The sequence below is a fragment of the Tetrahymena thermophila genome, assembly GCF_000189635.1.
Source record: "Tetrahymena thermophila SB210 genomic scaffold scf_8254798, whole genome shotgun sequence".
Taxonomy (NCBI): domain Eukaryota; phylum Ciliophora; class Oligohymenophorea; order Hymenostomatida; family Tetrahymenidae; genus Tetrahymena; species Tetrahymena thermophila.
This window is the reverse complement of record NW_002476554.1, coordinates 712,717-734,833: the sequence shown is the minus strand read 5'-3', so window position 1 is coordinate 734,833 and position 22,117 is coordinate 712,717. Positions and strand designations below refer to the sequence as shown.

Genomic DNA, 22,117 nt, shown 5'->3' with positions numbered 1-22,117 from the left:
TTCTACTAAAATTATAAATAATTTATGTTAGTTATTAAAATTCATTTAAATATTTTAATAAGTTATATTTAATACTCATCTTTTTAAAAATGTCATCCCATCAAAATTAATATTTTGTTTATTTAATTTGATTTCATCATAAAAAACTAACTGATTCAACTATTTTTTAATAATTCACTAAAGTGGCTGTTTAGTTACAGACAAACAAGTATCAGATAGATTTCTCAATAATTGAAATATTTTTAATCAATTCATTATTTTTAATGTTAAAAATTTACTTTTTTTAAAATTTTAGCTTCTCAATATTTATTATTTTCATAAATAAATTATTTAATTTAATTAAAATTAAAAAAAATACTTCTTGAATTAATTGTAAGTGAATTTGTAATTTCAGATTACTTTAAAGTTTACAAAAATTAATTTTTTTCTTTAGAATTTTTAAAGAAAATTTAGATGGATTTATAAACTGATAAAATCATTAAAATTTTTAATAACAAATTTATTAACAAAAGTAGAACATGAGATTAAAATTTAATTAACTTTTAATATTATTATTAATTATCTTTATTACAGCTAAAGGTAATAATAAATCTAGTTAGTAAGCCAAAATAAAAAAGGAATATTATCCTTAGCTATAAAAAGAGGGAGATAATGCAGATGTCTTTAGAATTATTGGTATAATATCTTTTGTATCACCAAAAATTCATAATTATTTATTATTTAGGGAGCTATGATTTAAATAGATTAGACCCATTTTTGATGTTAGATTACTTTAAAGTACGCTTGCCTTCAGGTTTTCCAGATCACCCACACAGAGGATTTGAAACAGTAACTTACATGCTAAGTGGATAGATGCATCATGAAGATTTTAGAGGAAATAAAGTAAATAACTTACTTAGACTAATAAATAAATTAACAAATTTTTAAAAATAAATATGCAAAAAAGGGTATATTAGAGAAAGGTGATGTTTAATGGATGACAGCGGGTAAAGGTATTGTTCATAGCGAGATGCCAGGTTCTTATGATGAGGATTCTATAGGATTTTAGTTATGGATAAACTTAAAAAGTTCTGATAAAATGATAGAGCCTAAATATCAAGAATATAAGTCAAATAAGTTTCCTTTATATTAGAAGGATGGACTAAAAGTAAAAGTAATATCAGGAAACTATGAAAACGTAAAATAAATAAATATATTAGAATTTAATAAAAAGTCAAATTCTTCATTATTTAATTAATTAATAAATAAAAAAATAAGATTCATTCATTGAGTGAATCTTTTTGTAATAATAAACTCAAAAAAAGAATTTGTTTTTAATAAAAATTTTTTAATTTTTTTTATAAAATGAAATTAGGTACATGGAATTATTAATACTAATATAAGTGTAAAGTTTTTGGATATATAATACGAAGAGTCTAATATCTTGTTTAAGGAATATATATAACCTAATCATAATTGCTTAATATTCATTTATTAAGGAAAAATTAAAATAAATGATAAAATCTATGATGAAAATGCTGCAATTATTTTTGAAAACTACCACGAAGAAAGATATTTTGAAATATTTTCTTAAGAAAAATTCTCAAAATTCATTTTATTAAGTGGAAGACCCATCAATGAGCAAGTTTTTAATTATGGGCCTTTTGTATTAGATAGCTAGGCTACTTTAAGATAAGCGTTTGAAGATTACTAGTTGAGTAAAAATGGGTTCGAAGGAGCAAATAATTGGGCTTCTCAAATTAAAGATTTTCCATAAACTAAGAAAAAGTTAGTAATTAGTGATTTATGAGTTGTATTTGCTTTATCAATTTTATACTCTATTTTATAATTACTCAAAATTCAAAATTATTTTAAAAAACTTTTAAAAGAATAAATATTATTTTTTTCTCTTCAAATTGTGTGAGAGCAAAATATTTTTAAAAATATAATTTGAATTGATTATTTTTTTAGCATATAAAATAATAAAAATTTATATTGTAAAAAGTTTAATTTCAATTAAAAATTTTAAAAATAGGAAAGAGTTTTAAATATTTAATTAAAAAAATTATAAAGCTTCGCTAATCTAGTTCATGTTATTTGTGAATTATCTAAATATCATTCAAAAATAGTTTGATATTTTGGTTTTTTTGATATAAATTTGAAAATTAAAATAAAAATTATGCTGATTGTTTTAAAGGAATTAAATTAAAAATAAATGATTTTTGTTACTTAAATTTATTTTTAAAAAATGCTTATCAATGATGTTAAAATATGATAGTAATGCTGAGTATTTTTTACATGAATTAAAAGGAAGTGTTGAAGTCAAAAAAAAACTTTTATTTTGATTTAATTGAGTAAATTAATAAATGTAAGGTAAAAAATTATTAAAGATTTTACCTTTTATTAAATTTGTAAATCTTTTAAATTAAAGATAAGTATTTTTTTGTTTATTATATTTGTAAATCTTATAAATTAAAGATAAGTATTTGTTTGTTAAATTAGAATATAATACTTCATAAAACAATATAAAGAAATATATTTTTTATCATATTTATATTTATAATTTTATAAAATGTTCATCTTAATTTGCTCAGAAACCAGCGCATTTAACAAAAATGGGTTAATAGTAATAGGTGTTAAAGCAATCGTTTGATTAGGCAATAGCTTAGGTTTCATTAGTAATAAAGCAATCATGGTAATAACCATCTTTATTAACTATGGAATCAGCCAAAGCAGATCCACGATAATTGTAGTAATTTTAGCAAGCACTAGACAAAGTTTAATTAGCTACGAAATCAGGATATGTTAAAGCATTGAATTTTCCAGCAGCTGCCCAGTAGTCATCAGTTGATTAGCATGGTTGTTGAGCTTAAGAAGTAATGTTATATTAACATCCACCCAATTAGGCGAAATTAACTCCTTCTTCGTTCTTAATATTATTGAAGAAAGACTTTAAGGTAGTTTGAGTACAGGTCAAATAAATTGGAGCGAAATAGTTGTTATAGAAGCATGAGTCTGATTGAGCAATAGAAAGAACTTAATCGTTGAAGAAACAATTAGTGAAGTAGCTATTTAAGTTAACAGCTTGGTCAGCAGTTGCATTCAAGAAATAGTTGGTGAAATTCTTGCAAGGAGCAATAATATTTTCAGATAAGCTGTTGGTGAGGTTAGCGAATCTACCAGCGGCAGTGTTGTATCCATCAGAATTGGTGCAATTATTAGAAGAAGCGGTTATGTTAGAGTAACATTTAGCCCAGTCGAAGAAGGATAAGTTATTAGAGATGGCGACAGCAGCTTCTAATTAGTTGTTGGATTTAGCCAAATAGAAGGCACTACCTGCAATAAGTAAAGCAATTAAGGGTAAAGTGGCGATTAATTTATTCATTTTTAGTCTTTCTTTTTTTAAAATTTTGTTTAACCAAATTTTTTAATTAATATTATTATTTATTTTGATGTTCTTCTTTGTAGAAACTACCTATTTATACAAATCAATTATTTATTTATTTTATTCTTATTACTATCAAAAACAAACAAGCTTTCAATATCATAGATTGCTTCTATCGTAAAATCAACCAAATAATTATTTTTTTTTCTCAATTATTTACTGTAGAATAATTATCATTACATAATTAGTGACTATTTTTACCATAGTTACGCATTAACTTAAGCAATAGTAATGTAAATTACATTTTTACCACATAATTTAATAAATTAATTACAATTTACTTTATCTATAAATAATACAGTAAGCCTTACTAAGTATGAATGAATTTTTTTACTTATTATCTTCATAGTTTAAATACACTATTTGTTTTTCAACCTTATTCATTGCAATAATTAATATTCTATCTTAAATATTTTCAATTTTCTTATGAGGTTAATATATTTAATTCAGAATAGTTTGCTTTTAGATTAGGATCAGAAATAAATTTCTTTCTTTTTTGATATAAATTACTTAACTAATTTATAGTTAAGATCGACAAAGATATTTAAATTAATGAAAATTAACAAATCAAGAAATATCTATCCTCTATATTACAGAGATTAAAAAAGTACTTACTTACTTACCTATGTTTTTGACCAAAATAGATATTAATTGATTAGATTAAAATTATTGATTTTTTTTTGATCAGGGAGGGAACTTAACAATTATTTTAAAGAAGCATACAATCTTTTTAAAATAGATAGAAATTTATTTTGGTTTCTCCTATAAAAAAGAATAAATGTAAAGATAAATTGTTGAGAATGAATTGAAGCTTCTTAGTCTAATATAATTTGGGTTTATAAATAATTGAGCAATTAAATTGATTTTCTGCATGATTAAATATCAAATTTTATAAACTAAATCGCTGATTTATTAAAGTGTTTTTATTTGAAGAGCAAACAAACTAGTCTTTTGTAAAAAAAAAAACACATTTTACTTCGATATTTAAATATATTTATTTTGCTAAAAAAATACTAAATATGGTAAAGTTGTCAGATACTTAATATATTTTTGTATATCTTATAGATGTGGCGATTGAATTATATCAATTTTCTAAACAATAACATTCCATTCTAAAAAAATTTATACTTACATCTAAAATTTATTTAAAACAACATTAAAGAATTTACCTAATAAGTCATAAAAAGAATTAAACTTCTGTAAAGCTAATACTATAATATAATTACTCAATTATTCTCATCTAATTTATTGTGAGATTTTTTTTGATTAAAAATTTTGAAAATTATTATTTTAAATTGACTTGTTTGATAAAGTAAGTACATTTGGACAAACACCAGTAAATAAAAAACTATTTATTTTTAAAATTGAAAACAATAAGTATGATAAACATAATAGGTAAGCTCTATCTATATCTGTAAATAAATATATAAAAACTGACAAAAAATTGAATTATTTTTTTATTTATTTTTATTATTGAAATCAAACTTTTTATCATGCATTCATGAAACTTTAATGGAGAGGTCTTTTTCTTATGTAAAATTAACTATTTTAATCTAAAGATTTAGGACAATAGTCTCTGATTTTTGTAAATATGCTCTGGTTTGTGAAAGAATCCTTTTTAATAGATACTATCAAACAAAAAAATTACAATTAAATCATACTGAAATAAAGTTTTACAATAATTGAGCTTTTGAATAACTTTGTTATGCTGAATGATGTCTTTGAATATCTAATTGGATCTGCTTTAAGGCTTGTTATAACGAGAGTGTTTGAAATTTATTTCAGTTAATAACATTTATGATTATTTGAGCTTTTTCTATTACTCTAATTCTGTTTTTAAATTTTACTATATATAGTTTTTTAGCTTGACTTATATTGAATATTTTTCCTTTTTCCTCTCTAATTCTAAATAATCCTTTAAAAATAGAATATTGAATTATATATATAAATAAATAATATAATATAAGTTCATATTTACAAATTCATTCATTAAGTTTTGTTTTTGGTTATAGAGCTTACTATCAAGGTAATCATCTTCTTCAATAGCTAAAAATGTTGGAATTTTGCTTTTGGTCATCGATTCTTATCTGGAAATAGTAGGCTTTAAATTTTATTACTAGATACTAGCATTTAGAGAATCTAGTTTTATTTTTTTGTCATTTTTGGTCAGTTTTTAAATAAGCTTTTTAGTATCATCGTTTTAAATAACTTCGATATTTTTTTCTTTTTCTTCTTTTTCTTCTCTAATTTTGCTAGTTGTGATAGGATCTAGCATTTCTCCTTAATAATTCAAATAGTTTTTTTATTTTTCAGTAATGAAACTAACATAACCCATCATGGACTAGCTTTAGTTTAATTTAGGCATAACAGGAAGTTTGAAACTTTCTCTTACTGCTTCATCTGATATTTGTAAAACTTTATTTTAATTTAAAATATTTATTATAATTTCAACTCTAAAAATTAGATAAATAAGTAAAACAACTTCATAAAACTCTTTTTTAGCAAATTAAATGTTTATTAAACCTTTAAAAAAATAGTTAAGCAATTAAGACAACTTCCTAAAAGTTTTTTGATCAAATCAAAGAGAACAAAATATTTTTGAACTAATAATTTTAACTAAAAAAATTACGCAAGATTTTCTTTTTATGTAAAATTTATTTAAACTTCTAAAAGAATTCAAATATTTTTATTATATTTTAATGGTGAAGCTCATAAGCTTTTGATTATAGTCTGTAAAAGTTTTCAAATACTTTGTTAAGCTAGCATTCGTCAGATAAATTTCTATTTTCATTACGAATTTGATCCAAAAATTCTTGGAGATCTTCCTCTGTAGCATAGTAGTATGTAATGCTTTCCTTTATTAAAGTGACTATTTAAGCAAATTATGAAAATAAAATTAAAGCAATTTACCTTTATTTATTTTTACCATTTTTCCAACATATCTTGCGAAGCATTTGGAAATGTATTTTTTAAAATTTGATCAAGCTCAGCTTTGTTAAATGGTATAAAGTTAAGTTTTTCAGTAAATTTTTCTACTTCTCTTTTGTTTGCTTCATCCTCTTTATTTTGTTTGAGGCTGTCTATTTTCATCTCTTTAATAACATCACTAAATTGCTATATTTTACATATTAATATTTTATATAATTATAATTTCAAAAGAACAAAATTTACTTAAGAGATAGAGAACTTCACTTTTGGAGTGTATATTTAATTTGAAGAACTGCTAACTGAACTTGGAGTATTCACTTTATTTTGCTTTTTTTATGTTCAAATAAGATTAATTATATTTTATTTAATTTTTATTAATTGATAAAATTATTTTTTTTAACAATTTATTTTAATCGCATAAATAATATATATTATTGTTTATTCAAAAATATAATTATTTGGTAGCTAAAAGATTTAAAAATAAATCTATTTATGGAAAATATTTTGCAAAAATAAAAAAATTACATTTAAATTCAAATTTTCAAAGATTTCATCAACATATTTAGTAGCGTCAATTTTAATGTTTCTTTTAGCATTGAATCCTAATCTAAATGAGCAAATAAAACTCGAAAAATCTTAATAGAAATCTTTAAGCTCCTGATCAGAATTCTTATTGCTCATAATTGACAATTTGAGTAAGCAGGTGTACCTTTTAAAAGTAGATTAATTAATTTCATTCAAACAATAAATCAAATTATTTTTTATTTTTATGTGCTTTTTTTATGAAACAAGTAAATTTTAAAATCAATTTTATTGATAATTTTTATTTATTTTTTGTTGATTTACCTGTAAAGAATTTCTACCATATTGTGAAAAAAGCCAAACGAGAGTTTGTCTTTTTGATTTTTGTACTCAATAAGCTTGAACGTTTCTAAATTACTATTTTCTACTACTTCTTTTACATAGTTTAATGAAATTTCTCCATAATCACCTGAATTCAAAAGCTTTTAATACTTCTATTCTGTATCATAAGCTAAATAATTTTCTTATTCATGATTTATTTCTTCTAGCACTAAAGAGCTCTCCATCTGTTATTATTCAATTTAGCTTATTTGATTTTAAAGCTTATCATATTCTAAAACTTTCAATTTCTTCATCTGTGTAAGTTCTTCAAATTTAGTGAATAAACTTTAAGAGCTTAAGCTAAACTCCCTATATTGCTTAATTAAATAACCTGCTATCTCATTTGGACCTTTGCCATGCTCGTTATAGTAAAAATCTAATTTACTAATTAAATTTTATCTATCACCATCTTGCTATTATGATAAATTTATTTTAAAATATTTAAGCTAAAATATATTTTACACTAAGAAATTCTTTAGAATGTTGTTAAACAATCATTTTTTTTTTCTAATTGTATGGCTTTCTTGGAGTGGAAGAAGGTGAAAGATTGCTTTTATCTTTATCAAATACTATCTCATTTGAGAAAGTCTTTTGCTTAATTTACTAACTAGAATGTAGATTTTTTTCAGATAAAATAGATTGAGTAATATCCTAAGATACTATCGAATTGCTCATCTCTATTTCTCCTTTGATGAACATTCTTTTATTTATATTTAAAAAAAGAAATTATTAATCTTCTAAAATGCTTTTATTTTTTTATACCTTTCTAGCTCATTTAAAGTGTCTAGATAGCTAACAGTGTTTTATGATTCAAGGAGCTTTTAACAAATTTCTTCATTTTTAACATCTAATTATTTGATTTCTTACTTCTATTTCTCAATTATTTAGTTGCATTCCTATAAAAAAATTGTTTAATTTAGACAAAATACTTAATTAAATTTATAAAATAGTTTGTTTAATTAAAATTATTCTCTTGATTAATTGAACAAAATAATTTCAATTATAATTTTGGATAAGTTTTTACATCTATTTTAACGAGCACTAGAGAGTATACTTGTTAATCCTTTTTTATTTAACTAAATATATCATCTCTCTATTTCTTGACATCTTAAATGCACTATGTAGCTCTTTGCCTATCTAATTCTAGCTCCTACTTAAAATTTTTCACACTGCATTTTACAATATTCTGATTTAATAAAATAAATGATTGATTTTTTTGGTATTTTCTTTCAATTTTCTTACTTTCTTTTTAAAAGCCATTAGTTCTTGGTCTTACAATTATTTTAATTTGATGTTCAAAAGTTAATCTTCTTTTTCAAAATCCTTCATTTCTCTTTTTATTTTGCCCTATTCAAAATTAAATAGTAAATGAAATTTAACATTGAAATACCAATATTCTATATGAGTTTATATATAATTATTACAGAAGTATATTTGAGTTATTCTATTTTTTGTTCAAGAGTTTCTTGAATTTCTTCGTTTAAACAAATTGTTTCTAAAACCTAGTTCATTTTAAAATAAATTCTATTAATTATACTAAAATATGATTGATTTTTATTACAGTTTTTTCATCCTAGATAGTTAAGTCTATTGTCTGCTTTAAGATATCAGGTCGTTAACTCTACTACATTGTTAAGAATGTAGAATTTAGAGTAGATTAAAACTTTCCTAGGGTTCTATGAAATTAAAATGAATCGCGATGTTTTGTAGAAATAATGGTATCGTCGTTTGTTTTCTAAAAAGAACTGAAATTAGTTGAAAATTGCGATACATCTTAACTTGGTAGTAAGCTTTTTCCTCTTAATTTTTATATTTGTGACATCTTTTATACGTTAACTTAATGTAGATCATCTAATAGTCTACTAAACTAGATTTAGATTTGTTAAAAGGTAAATTTTAAAAATTTGATGCATTTAAATAAATAAACTATATTTTACTTTATCATTGTTGCCAATACTTATTTTTGTATTAAATTATTCTATTCTGTCATATTCTTTAAATGTTTAGTAGACCTATTTCTACTTTTAAACAAGACTAGCATTCAAATTTTAATCTGACTACCATTTATGGAATTTTAACTTGATTTGATCCATTCAAATACTAGGTTTAAGCTTATTAATAACACAACCAGCAACTACTAAATTAGGTAAATTACTATGGTAATAAATGCTTGATATGGCTAATGAAATTTTAATATTATGTTATTAAAATTTTTAAAATAGTGAAAATGAATTTGACTAACTTTTAAATTAAATAAATTAAATGTATTCAAACAAAAGCAAATAAACATTGAAGGCAGTTTAATTAATCTCAGTTTTAATAGTAATCAATCATTCAATTAAAATGAGTAAATAAATAAGTTGATGATATATTGCTTAAAATTAGTCCAACATCCTACTTTTAATAAGTAATCTTACTTAAATTGCTTTTAAAAAATATTTCATTACAAATATAAACTAAACTAGCATTTATTTTATTTTACTGATATAAATTGTATTGATATCCATGACATGTTTAAACATAATTTAATTTTTCTTCATCTTTTTCTTGAATAAAAGTAATAAAATAAATATTAAAAAACTTTATTTATAAAAAAAATATAAATATAAATTTATTTTATTTTATTGATATAAAAAGTATTAATATCTATGAAATGTTTAAACATAAATAATTTTTTCTTCTTTTTATTGAATAAAAGTTCTTAAATTATAAAAAATAATTTTATTTGTAAAATAAAATTTAAATTTAATTTACAATATAAAATATAAAATATAAAAATAAATTTAATTTACAATTTTAACAATCCTTAAAATGAAAACACAATCATTTAGATTTAAAGTAAACATTTTGTACTAAATTTATTGTCTATTTTATTAATCGTAAAAAAATATAAAATTATGTAAACAAAATGTGATTTATAAAAATTTCAGGTCATTTATTATCTTTAATGAATTTTACTTTAAAATAAAAAGCATTTTGTACTATATTTATTGTCAATTTTATTAATCGTAAAAAAATATAAAATTATGTAAATAAAATGTGATTTATTAAAATTTCAGGTCATTCATTATCTTTAATGAATGTTACTTTAAAATAAAAAGAGAGGAATTCATTTATTTTTGTACAAGCTATAATTTAAGTAGAACTAATAATTATTAATCGGAAATGCTAATTAAAAAAAATTTTTTTAAGAAACAAAATATAATGTACATAAATATCATTAACTTGTATAAAATTTTTTAAAAATATTTATTTTTTTTAATTTCACTTATTGAATTTAAAAATAGTTTTTTATGATCATGTAAAGTTTAAAGGAAATTACTACATTTACTATTATATATAATATTAATTAATATAGAAAGCCTATACAATATTTAAAAAAGCTTTTAAATATTTGTTTATTTAATTTAATTTAAATGAGTTTATTTAATTTATTCTGATTTTAGTTTTTATCAGGAAATGAGAATTATTTTAAATCTTATTTTATTATATTTTGCATTGATATTTCTAAAAGTTTAATCATCAAATTAGCAAAAATATAAAAGCTATTACTAAACTTTAAAAAAGAATATAAGATGATGAGATAGAAGAATCTTAAAGTAATAAGCATCCAGATTTATCAGATTTAGCTTAAGATTAAGATTTACCGTAACAAGCTAGACAATCTGAGTCATTCCATGATTTATCAGGCCTACCACTTCCACATGTAAGACTAGAAGCAACACAATCAGATTAATTGATAGTAGCATATTATTTAGAAGTACCATAACAAGCTAGACAATCAGAGTCTGTCCAAGAATTTTCAGGCCTCTAACTTCCACAAATAGGAAGAGTAGCAATACATAATGACTTATTGGGATTAGCATATTATTTAGAAGCACCATAGCAGGCAAGACAATCTGAATCTGTCCAAGAATTAGCTGGTCTTGAATAACTACAAGTAAGATTAGAGGAAATACATTTAGACTGGGCAATATTACTATATTACTTTGAAGTCCCATAGCAAGCAAGGCAATCAGAATCAGTCCATGTATTAGCAGTTCTTTAATTACCACAAGTAAAAGCAGAGGAAACACAGTCTGATTAGTCTATATTCGCATATTATTTAGAAATACCTTTGCAAGCAAGGCAATCAGAGTCTGTCCAAGTATTTGAAGGTCTTCCACTTCCGCAGTTAGGAATAGAAGGAACACAAGCAGATCTATCAGCATTTGCGTATTATTTAGAAGGGCCATTACAAGCAAGGCAGTCTTAATTAGTCCACTATTTAGACGGTCTACTACTACCACAAGTTAAATTTGAATTAACACAAGAAGAATTTCCAGTGTTGGCAAATACTTTAGAAGTACCATAGCATTATTAACATTCAAAGTCAGTCCAAGAATTAGATGGTCTATCGCTTCCACAAGTAAACTTAGTAGAAACACAATAAGACTTATTAATACTAGCATATTAAGAAGAAATACCTTAACAAGCAAGACAATCTTAATCAGTCCAAGAATTATCAGCTATTTCATCGCATTTAGGCTTAACTTTAATGCAAGCAGTACCATCAACGTTGGCATAAGGTTTTTAATAATTAGTACATTTCATGCAATCTAAATTATTCCATAATAGATTACTATCACAAGGCATTGAAGAATTAACACAAGTTGACTTATCACTGCTAGCATATATTTTATTTGTGCCATTACAAGCTAAGCAATCAGAATCTGTCCAAGAATTTGGAGGTCTATCACTTCCACAGCTCTACTTAGAGGCAACACAAGATGTAAGATCGGTATTTGCAAAGGGATAATTTGTAGAAAAGCAAGATTTGCAAAAAAGATCAGAAGTATTTTATAAACCAACATTGCTATCAGGGCAATTATCAATATAGCAACTACTGCCATGATTAATCCAATTTGTATTAGTGTAAGGTGTAGGGCAAGAAGAGCAATTATTACTAGAACACGCTACATCCTAGCCACTTTTAGCAGAGATCAAGTTTAGTAAAATAAGTACCTATAAGCACTTTAAAATATTCATTTTAATTTAGAAAGACATTTTATAATTTATGAAAGTTTATATTTTTTAATTATTATTTACTCCTAAAAGAAATAAATTTCTTTGAGTTTAATAGAAAGTTATTATTTATATTTTTGTATAGTTTACTTAAATAAAAATAAATGATATTTGTCTCATTCATTTTAAAGTAACATCAATAATTATATTTTATATTTTTTGCATTTTATAATTAAGTTTAATGAACTGAAAATTTATTTTGGTTAAATCCAAAACAAATAAATAAATAAATACCTAATGTAGATAATATAGAATAAGGAGGCCAATAGTTTAAGGATTATTTGACATTTTTGAAATATTATGGATTAGGAAAAAAATAAAAAATAAAATGTTTCCACCCTCTTTATTCTAGAGTAAATATGGTATATTGAAAATACTTTAAACTTAATTAATTTCTAGATTTCTATTTTTAATTTAATAACTAAATTTACTTTTTTAAGAAAATCGCTATTTAAAAGCTTACATTTTTTAAATTTTTTAGCTTTTTTACAAATATATTTTAGCTATCTATTATTTTATTTAAATTCAAAAATAGGAATAGATAAGAAGAATACTTTTTACAGATATTTAGTGATATTTTAGTTGAAATTAAATTACGAATGAGTTAAAATCATTTACATAAATAGTATAAAAATTATAATACTTATTTTAGACTCTCTTTATTTATAAAATTTATCAAATAAAAATTCATTAGTTTTAATCTAGTTTTTTTCTTATAAAATTAACAATATTTATAATTTTGTTATAAGTACTCGGATTTATATTTTTTTATAAAAATATAATTTAGCTTTAATTAATTAAATAAAAATGCAAAACAATTCATACTAATATTAAAATAACATGTAATTTGCTTGTAATTAAAGAAAAACATCTAATATTAATCTTACTCAAAAATAAATAGAAAGGAATTCATATGTTTTATATAAACCTAATTTTTAAATAAATTACATCAAAACTCTTATTTTATAGACTGAAAATTTGACCAAAATTGTTCAGAAGCTATTTTGAAATATAAATACAATAATATATCTAAATCATAAATTAAGCTATGATAGTAAAAATAAATTTTTCTTTTTTATTTTTAAATTTATTATCCTTATTTTAGTCTATTTTAAAAGCATTTTTTAATTCTAATCTAAAATTGATTTTTTAAAATAGGCTTATTCAAATATTTTTTTATTTTTACTGAAAAACCGTTTAAATTAATAAGAATATAAGGAAGATATTGTATTTTAGAAAAATAAATAATAACATAAATTGACTTCAATTACAATTAAAGAGTTATTAAATATAAAATAATGATCACCACATTTAATTATATATGTTAAAAAGGAGAACCTAAATAAAATATTTAATTTAATTATTTAAGGTAGCGCATTAGATCAAGACTTAGAGAAACAAAATTAGGAGTAGAAAGAGACTATAAGAAGATTAATTTAATTTATTGAATTCAGATTGATAGCCAGAGATCAGATAATATAAATCAGAGAGCTGAAAGCTCGAGACGGATAATTAGACATATAAGAAGATAAAAATTAATATATATTAATTATAAAAATAGATTAATTATTATTGAAATTAATATATATGTGTTGAATATAAAGTTCATCTATGCTAAAATTTGTAATAATTAATATTCTAATGGTATATTATGTAATATAGATTTTCTAATTTCTTAATAAGAACTTTGTGAAATCTCATTTATTATGTGATATTACTTTAATCAGTTTAAAAACGGGTTGAAGAAATATCTAATATTTAAAGTTAGCAAAAATAAATAAACATTTTAATAACGATTGTAATATGAAAAAATAAAGCAAGAATTTGGAAAAATGAAAAACATAGTTTATGGAAGAATATAAATAGCATTTAATAGCAAAGCTAATAAACTTATTATTGAATTTCGTTAATATCTTTAAATTTTAATTTATTTATTTGATAAAATTCATTAACTTATTTACAGAAGTAAATGTGTTAAGTTAAATCTGTATAAAATTTGTTTTTTTATTTTAAAAATATATTTGCTTTGATTGATAAAAATTAAGTGAAATAACTTTTTTGCTCTAAAATATCAAATAGATTTAAAAACCAACAATTAAAGTAATATTATTTGATTTATAAAAATTAGGTTTTATCATTTATTTAAATTTTACAACTAACAAAAAAAACTCTAAATTTAGTTTTTAGTTCCTATTATTAATTTATATTTATTTAATATAATATTTTTGAAGGTTACAGTAAAAAATTAGATATAATATTTTCATTTATTATTATTTTTTTAGGCTTAGAATAAAAAATGAGATTAAAATACTACTTTATAATTATGAAAATAAACTTAGACAATCTTATTATGTATGAATAGAATTTAAATCATAAAAATAAAGCTAAAGAAAAAATATCATCGTAAGCAAAAAATTATTAAAAATCCTATCTATATTTAGTAAATTATGTCTAATAAATACTGTCTGGAATAATAAAATTTAAGACAACATAAAAAAAATAAATGACTAAAAAAACTAATCAAGCTTGAAAAATTATTTTTTTCAATTATAAAATTCATAAAAAGTTTTTTAAATATATTATTTATTTATTAGATTTTTTACCTTTTCAATCTATTAAAATGGAATAATCAATTTCTATCTTCAAAACATTTTTTTGATTTTTCTCACAAATAGTTTAAAGTAGTTTTTTTATTTGAATAGATATTATTTTACTATAAAATAGAAGAAAAATGGTCAATTTTCTCTTAAAACTTACATTTTATTTCAAAGTAGAATATTATATGCTCTTTTTTTACTTAATAATTGATGTAAGTTTAATAGTCTATCAAAATAGTTATAAGATTCACTAAAGTATTATTTTTTTTAATCTTAATTTTTCCCACAATATTTTAAAGCAAATTTATCTTTCTGCTTTTGCTATTGCTTCCCCTTTTTTTGTTATTAAAAAATCAAATATGGATATTCTACACATCTATCAATATATTATTTATTTTAAGAAAATCTTTAATTAATTCAGAATCCTAATTAATTTTTTAATTGCCCAAAATTTATTAAATTCGTTTTTAAATTCTAATTTTATTCATCAATGAATGAAAAACTAATTACTTGAATATTTACAGAATTAAGATAAAGCATGAATATTAAATTGAAAATAAATCTCTTTCTACATTTTAAATTCACTAATTATCACTTTTTAAAACGTTTTATACATTTAAAATATCCTCTGAAAGATTATATTCTCGTTTTTGATAATATTTTAGCTTCTAAAATAATGCGATAATAAAAAAAATAAAATCAATAAAACAAAAAATAATACAGATTAAATAAGCTGGTTTAGTAATATTTATACGAAATTTGAATGTTGCTTAATATGCACTGCATCTGAGAAATTCTGTTTTTGAAACTAAAAATAACCCCATAAATTCTTTTCTTTTTTTCCTGAAAATTTTGCTATTTGTTAATGAATATTAAATAAAGTAAAGCAATGTAAATGAGCAAAACAAAAAAAAATATTTTTAATTTAGAAATTTTTGAAAAATATCAATGAAATTTTGCTCTATTTATAAAATAATTCATATATTTTTTTGATTTGTTTAGGATTATTTCGGACAAATAGATAATTATATAGAATAAATTTACATAATTTATATTTTTATTACAGTATTTTGCTACATAATTAGCGAACTTATTTTTTTCTGCTATTATATTCTATGTATCAAATATAAGAACAAATTTAAAATATAATTGAAATAAATAAAAAACATTTGATTTCATGCATTCATAATTTAATTTTATTTTCAATTAACTCTTCAAGAAAGTGTTAATTTTTATGAATTATTTTTATTAGTACTATCTATCTATCTATCTATCTATCTATCTATCTATCTATCTATCTATAATGATATTTTTCTTGTCAAAATATAGCTTTCAAGATACAGCAAAAAAAAAGTTTTTTATACAAGATTTTGGTTTTTGTTTAAAAGGTACTGACTCTTAGTTACTGGGGTTTTGCCATAAATTTATTTAAGATAAAAAGAAATTGATTAATTGATTTTACTTATTATATTTTTGCTCATTTATTTTATAGATTTTCTAATACATTGTTAAATCTCTTTACTGAATTTATTTAAAATTTTGAATGAAATTTTATTTTAGTATTAAAATGTGCAGAATCAAATATGATAAAAGGAGATCAATAAAGAATCAAAGTAATTTTATCTAACTAAGATAGTATTCGCAGAGATAAATGGGTAGATTTAAAACAATCAAAATAAATTTACTAGTTTAAAAATTTCAAAGATTTGGCGTATGAGATATAAAATAGTATTGATACCAATGCAAATACATATATATAAACTGATATCAAAAATGAAAAATACATAGAAATTAATTCAAAAAATAGTACAAACCATTTAAAACAAACAGTGAAAAATAAATGCCTAAAAGTTTTGGAATAAAAACAAAAAAAAAGAAGAAAAAAAATAAGAATGCCAATTAAGCTTGTATGTTTTTTATTTTGTAAATGGTTGAAGACAGACTGATATTATAAAAAACTAAGAAAGAACACTCAATAAAGCATGTAAGACTGCAAAAAATATAAACAAAAAGAAAGAAAAAAGAAAGAAAGAAAAGAAAGCAGATAAATAAATTAATTAATAAGCAATCAGTCAATCAATCAATCAAAGTCATTATAAATTAAAGAGGGTTGGCATATAAAATTATTGAATAATATATCAGTCAATTAACTAAGCTGATTAAAGAAAGTAAATCAAAAATTTTTAATACAATATATTAGCAACAATTAATAAGATTATTGTAATATCGTAAAGTATAGAGAAAGAAGAACTGAATACACTCTAATACATTCATTCATACATACATATAATAAATACGTAATTATTTAAAATAATAGATAGAATTGTTATTTGTTGATTTATGCAACTCACATCCTCGCCTTATAATTATAAACTGAAGGATGGTCAGCAGTTCAGTTCAGCGGTAAAGGCAAATGCAAAATTTTAAGACTAGAATTACGATGAAGGGAATGCTAAAGTTGTTTTATAATTTAAATAAGTTAACACGATTACATAAATCCGCAAGAATAGTAATAATAAGAAAGGTAGTGAAGTTCACAAACCGTATCAAGATATTGATGAATTTGAGGGAGAAAGAAATCTTGGAAATTTTAAGAAAAAAGAATCATAAGAACACAACGATGAAATTACTACTGAAAAAACAAGATTCATGAATATACTTGATGGACAAAGACATCCCAGCTTTTCTTAAAATTAGAATCACACTAACACATTAAATGAAAATAGTATTTAAAAAAATCGTTTAAAAACTGATCAGCTTAATGAAACTCATTTGAATTTCTAGCATTTGAATACTCCAAAAAGCAACTAATACTAAAGCAGTAATAATTCTAATGTTCCTTCATAAATTAATTCTCATTATGGTTCATAGCAAGCTTTTCCAGATATTGATTGCTAATAGTAAAATCATAACAACTGTAAGAATTGCATCTACTCAAATAATTAGAGCTAGTAATCTCTTTAATAAGTCGATACGCTATAGGAAATTGAGAGGAGACCTACAAATGCCAAGCATATTAGAAGCAATTAAACTTTTACCACTCTCACTACAGCTTAAAATACTTATCCTTTATCTTAACAAGGTCATTAGCGCGCCCCTTCAATCTCTTCAGTGAGCAAGACTAGCTAAGATCACTTTATTATGAATTTTTACACAGCTAATCTACAACACTTGAGCAATCAATAAAATAATTTAAGCACTAACAATAATTGTTAAAGCAATTAATAGATCAATTTACCATCTAGGAACCTCAGCTTCTAAAACTAAACTAACTACGAATCAGAGCTTGATCATGAAATGAAATAAATGAATTAGACTTCGCACAATAACTTGGATATCAATAAATCTTCAATGAATTTAATTCAATCAGACAGGTATGAAAAAACATAAGTGAACAATGATTAGGATAAAAATTCTTCAGATATTATATAAAATTAGAATATTAATTATGATTAGTAATAATACTACCTAAATTCTGACTCAAGTCGTTGCAATTATTAATTTAACTAATATCCACACTAAGAATCGCCTCTTCCAAATAACAAATTGCCAATCAACTATTTTAAGAACAAAAATATTGGATTGAATACTAGAAACAATAGTTTTTCTGAATAATAAAGACCAGAATAAAAGAAAAAACAAAAAAATAATTCAATGAAGGATTTATAAATTGATGAAGCTTCACCTTAGCAAAAAGAAAAAGGTATAAAATAAGATTAATAAGAAGTAGAAAATAATGATAATTTGAATGTAAGCTTTAGTAATCTGATGAATGATAGAGTATTTAGCAATTAATTAAAAAATTAGACCAATTCTAATTAAAGCCCTCTTGATTCTAATAAAAAACTATCTTAATCTTAAGGTTTTTACCCTTAACAATAAAACTAGAAAAAACTATTTAATACTAATTTGAATCCTCAAGAAAGCAGCAATTAAACGCATACAAATAGCAATATGCTTAACTAGAGCAAGTTAATGAAAGCTTTTAATGAGTTCGATATTAAGTCAGCCCGCTCATATGTAAACCTTGAAACAAATAATAACTAAGAAGAGCATCATCATCATAATCTTCCTCATCCTCCTCATTGCAGTAACTTTGAAAAAAGCTAGTTCAATAAACAAAACATGGATAGTATCAACTAAAAGCAGCTTTAAATCTAACCTAGAGGAGATATGTAAACAAACATCATCCTAAAAATTTAGGAGAACATTCAAACTAACTAAGCATTGAGATCAAATAGAGCAACTAATGCCAAAGATATTGAGTCTAAAAATAAAGAATACACAAATTCCTTCTGCTGCTATCCATCATAGGGAGAAACGAAACACGATCTTGAAAAGAACAGCAGCAACAATAGCAATAATAAATATTTATTTGATAACGACGCTGTTATAAATGAGAAAAACAAAAAAAATCCAAACAAACATAAATAAAAATGTAGCTTTTAAGAAATGAAAGAGAAATGCTAAAAAGCACTGAATCAAATAAATTAAATCGATATAGCCAATTCACATAAAGAGATCCCATAAATTCTTTAAGAATACATGAAATATGATGACTTTATAAAATTCCTAATTAATGAAGCACAACAACCGCTCTATAATTCGGAAATCGATTTTAAAGTTCAATTTCAATTTAATAGCGACTCGTTCATCAAAAGTGTTGTAGTTCAAGAAATAAAAAACTTGGAAAAAAATTAAATGCTAGAGTTTGCTGAAAAGAAAATTGAGAGCTCTTGCTTTTACAAAATATTTAAATCCTTTTATTATGTCTTTCATAGACTTTTCCTGAATTTAATCATTCTTTACATGATTTCCTGCATAATAATTTTTCTGATGTATCTTTCTAACCAGGAAATTCCCTTACAATTCGAAATCTCCTTAGTCTTCACATTCCTCTTTCAAATTATCTTTTCAATTATTTTTAACTATTTCAGATGTTTCTAGAGAAAAAGTGAAGTTAGATATATTTATTTCTTCATTTGTTTTTCCTAAATAGCCTTGATATCATATCTACAATATGACGACGAAAGGCAAACTACAGACATTTGCTATATCTTCTCTACCATCTTAAGAAACTTACAAATAATAATATCAATTGTCTTGTGTATTTATTTTCATAAAATGAATAAAGCTGCCTAAAATTTCTTACTCTGCTTTAAAATATTTAAATTAAATGAATAAAAGAATAATGTCTGATTCTAATCTCTTAAATTAATCAAATTGATAGATAATAAATAAATAAATAAATTAATTAAACCCTAATTCAATTAACAAAAACTCAAAATAATTAAAATGCAATAATTCTTTATATCTTACTCTCACATCTTAAATAACAAAATGTAATTAACTAATTAATTAATTAATAATATTATTCCTCTTTTAGTTTTAATGTATAAATAAATTAAGTACTTCCTTATAAAAAAATTTACTTTATTAAACAATACTTTTCTAAAAAAAAATGTAAGATCTTTCCTATATACAAATAACTACATTAAAGCTAATTCTAAATATATAAATTAGGTATAACTCTTATAAAATAATCAATTAAAAAATATATATAAATATTTTAATAAAAATTTGTTATGAATAACTATTGTTATTTAACTTTAATTTAATTTTATTGACTTTAATATTGTAAAACATATATTTGGTAAACAATCTAAATTTTCATTCTCTTAGTCTTGATCTTATAGAAAGCTTGTTAATAATACTTTATTTTACTCTTTTATAAAAAATGCTTTCCCTCAAAAATTTCTCTTAACTTAATTTAGTATTGTAGAAATCCAAAAAATATTTAGATAAAACTTATCAAAAAAAATTCTTTACCAATTTTTATCTATTTTGCTTTTGAAATTGATCTTTTAAATGGTTAAATATGGAATATTAGTGGTTGATAAATAATGCAAATATTTAAAAATATAATAAAAAACTCCTAGTTTTATTTACCTTACAATTAAATTCATATAAATAAGTATTATGATTATTAATTTTTCTCAAAAATATATTCAAGTATTTTGATTAAATTTTATATAATATCATAATTTCCTTTATTTCATAATTCAACTGATTCATCTATTGGTACTAATTTAAGTTCGACTTTGTATCTTGTGCTTTTCTTTTCTTAAGTTTTCAAATTTCAAATTTAGAATCTTTCAATTAATTAAAGGAATAATAAAGAAAAAATCAAAAATTTATAATTATTAAAAAAAAAAAAGTAAAATAAATAAAAAAAGTAAACAACAAATCCTACAAACTAAAACAAATATTTAAAATCATTTCTTAATAGCCAAAACCTCTGTATAAATTAATGAGAGAAGATCGAGTTTTTCAGGAAGCATCAAAGTTTTTAAATGCCTGGATTCGACGCTTACAAAGCACCTTTTAAAAATAATCGAGATAAATAATAAATCCACAATACGCAATTATAATTATTTTCTCGATTATTGTGCTTTCTCCACGGATATATACCAGATTAACTCTCTCATTAATTTCAGAGGCCACTATTATAGAACTCTCTCTTAGCCGTCATATATAAAAAGTATTTTTTAAAACATTAGGAAATAGCTATCTAAAACAGTCAGTCTAACTAACAATCAGTCAATCATTCAGTCAGTTGCTCTTGCTCTTAAAAAAGAAAAATAAATATAAAATAAAATAATAAAAAGATTTAAAAACAAAAAAACAATAACAAAAAAAGAAATTATTATAGAATAAAACATTAAAACAAATAAATTGATTAAAAATACTAAAACAAATAGTAAAGAAACTTAAAATTAAACAATCACAAAATAAAAAATAAATATCTTAACTAATTAATTAATTCATTAAAAATATAATTTATTTCATCTTACAAATAAAAATCAAATTCAAATTTGAAATAATGCAATAAATAACATTCTTAAAACTAATAATACAAGATTATTATAAATTAATTAATAATATCAAATTAAATATTACTAAAAATATGTTTATTGTAAATTTAATAAAATAGCATAATAAAAATTTAAAAAATATTTTTTATTTTAAAAATTTAGATTAATAATTTTTAAAAAATTACTTATTTATATTGAAATATAGAAAAAAGAGAAACAACTATATATGAAGAAATTATAAAAGTATTATGCTTAACAAACTATAAATAGAGCTATATGTAAACTATTATTTAGTATATTGATAGATTTACTTAACAAAATCTATA

At 21.8% G+C, this 22,117-nt stretch overlaps 6 protein-coding genes across 6 annotated transcripts; 3 read left to right on the top strand and 3 right to left on the bottom strand. All coding sequences in view use genetic code 6, as the record gives it.

Annotated features, from left to right (window-relative positions):
* Window positions 1–518: 518 nt before the first annotated feature.
* On the top strand, window positions 519–1,789 carry TTHERM_000185549 (kinesin motor domain protein; the record flags this gene model as incomplete). Its single annotated transcript, XM_012795824.1, has 4 exons — window positions 519–675; window positions 725–882; window positions 947–1,177; window positions 1,355–1,789. 4 exons carry the CDS (start codon window positions 519–521, stop codon window positions 1,787–1,789), a joined length of 981 nt encoding a protein of 326 aa, XP_012651278.1.
* Window positions 1,790–2,569: 780 nt separating this feature from the next.
* On the bottom strand, window positions 2,570–3,364 carry TTHERM_00185540 (transmembrane protein, putative; the record flags this gene model as incomplete). The annotated part of the gene is made up of 1 exon (XM_001008825.3): window positions 2,570–3,364. The coding sequence occupies one exon, from the start codon at window positions 3,362–3,364 to the stop codon at window positions 2,570–2,572; it is 795 nt and encodes a 264-aa protein (XP_001008825.1).
* A 1,551-nt stretch (window positions 3,365–4,915) lies between these two features.
* Window positions 4,916–9,348, bottom strand: TTHERM_00185530 (hypothetical protein; the record flags this gene model as incomplete). The annotated part of the gene is made up of 15 exons (XM_001008824.2): window positions 4,916–5,052; window positions 5,102–5,339; window positions 5,403–5,839; window positions 6,054–6,279; window positions 6,335–6,538; window positions 6,596–6,679; window positions 6,878–7,061; window positions 7,199–7,668; window positions 7,718–7,955; window positions 8,018–8,151; window positions 8,280–8,441; window positions 8,498–8,602; window positions 8,680–8,757; window positions 8,817–9,122; window positions 9,193–9,348. 15 exons carry the CDS (start codon window positions 9,346–9,348, stop codon window positions 4,916–4,918), a joined length of 3,159 nt encoding a protein of 1,052 aa, XP_001008824.2.
* Window positions 9,349–10,777: 1,429 nt separating this feature from the next.
* Window positions 10,778–12,301, bottom strand: TTHERM_00185520 (cell surface immobilization antigen; the record flags this gene model as incomplete). The annotated part of the gene is made up of 1 exon (XM_001008823.2): window positions 10,778–12,301. One exon carries the CDS (start codon window positions 12,299–12,301, stop codon window positions 10,778–10,780), a length of 1,524 nt encoding a protein of 507 aa, XP_001008823.2.
* A 4,955-nt stretch (window positions 12,302–17,256) lies between these two features.
* Window positions 17,257–19,921, top strand: TTHERM_00185510 (hypothetical protein; the record flags this gene model as incomplete). Its single annotated transcript, XM_001008822.2, has 2 exons — window positions 17,257–19,576; window positions 19,854–19,921. The coding sequence occupies 2 exons, from the start codon at window positions 17,257–17,259 to the stop codon at window positions 19,919–19,921; spliced, it is 2,388 nt and encodes a 795-aa protein (XP_001008822.2).
* A 1,348-nt stretch (window positions 19,922–21,269) lies between these two features.
* On the top strand, window positions 21,270–21,989 carry TTHERM_000185509 (hypothetical protein; the record flags this gene model as incomplete). The annotated part of the gene is made up of 1 exon (XM_012795823.1): window positions 21,270–21,989. The coding sequence occupies one exon, from the start codon at window positions 21,270–21,272 to the stop codon at window positions 21,987–21,989; it is 720 nt and encodes a 239-aa protein (XP_012651277.1).
* Window positions 21,990–22,117: the final 128 nt, after the last annotated feature.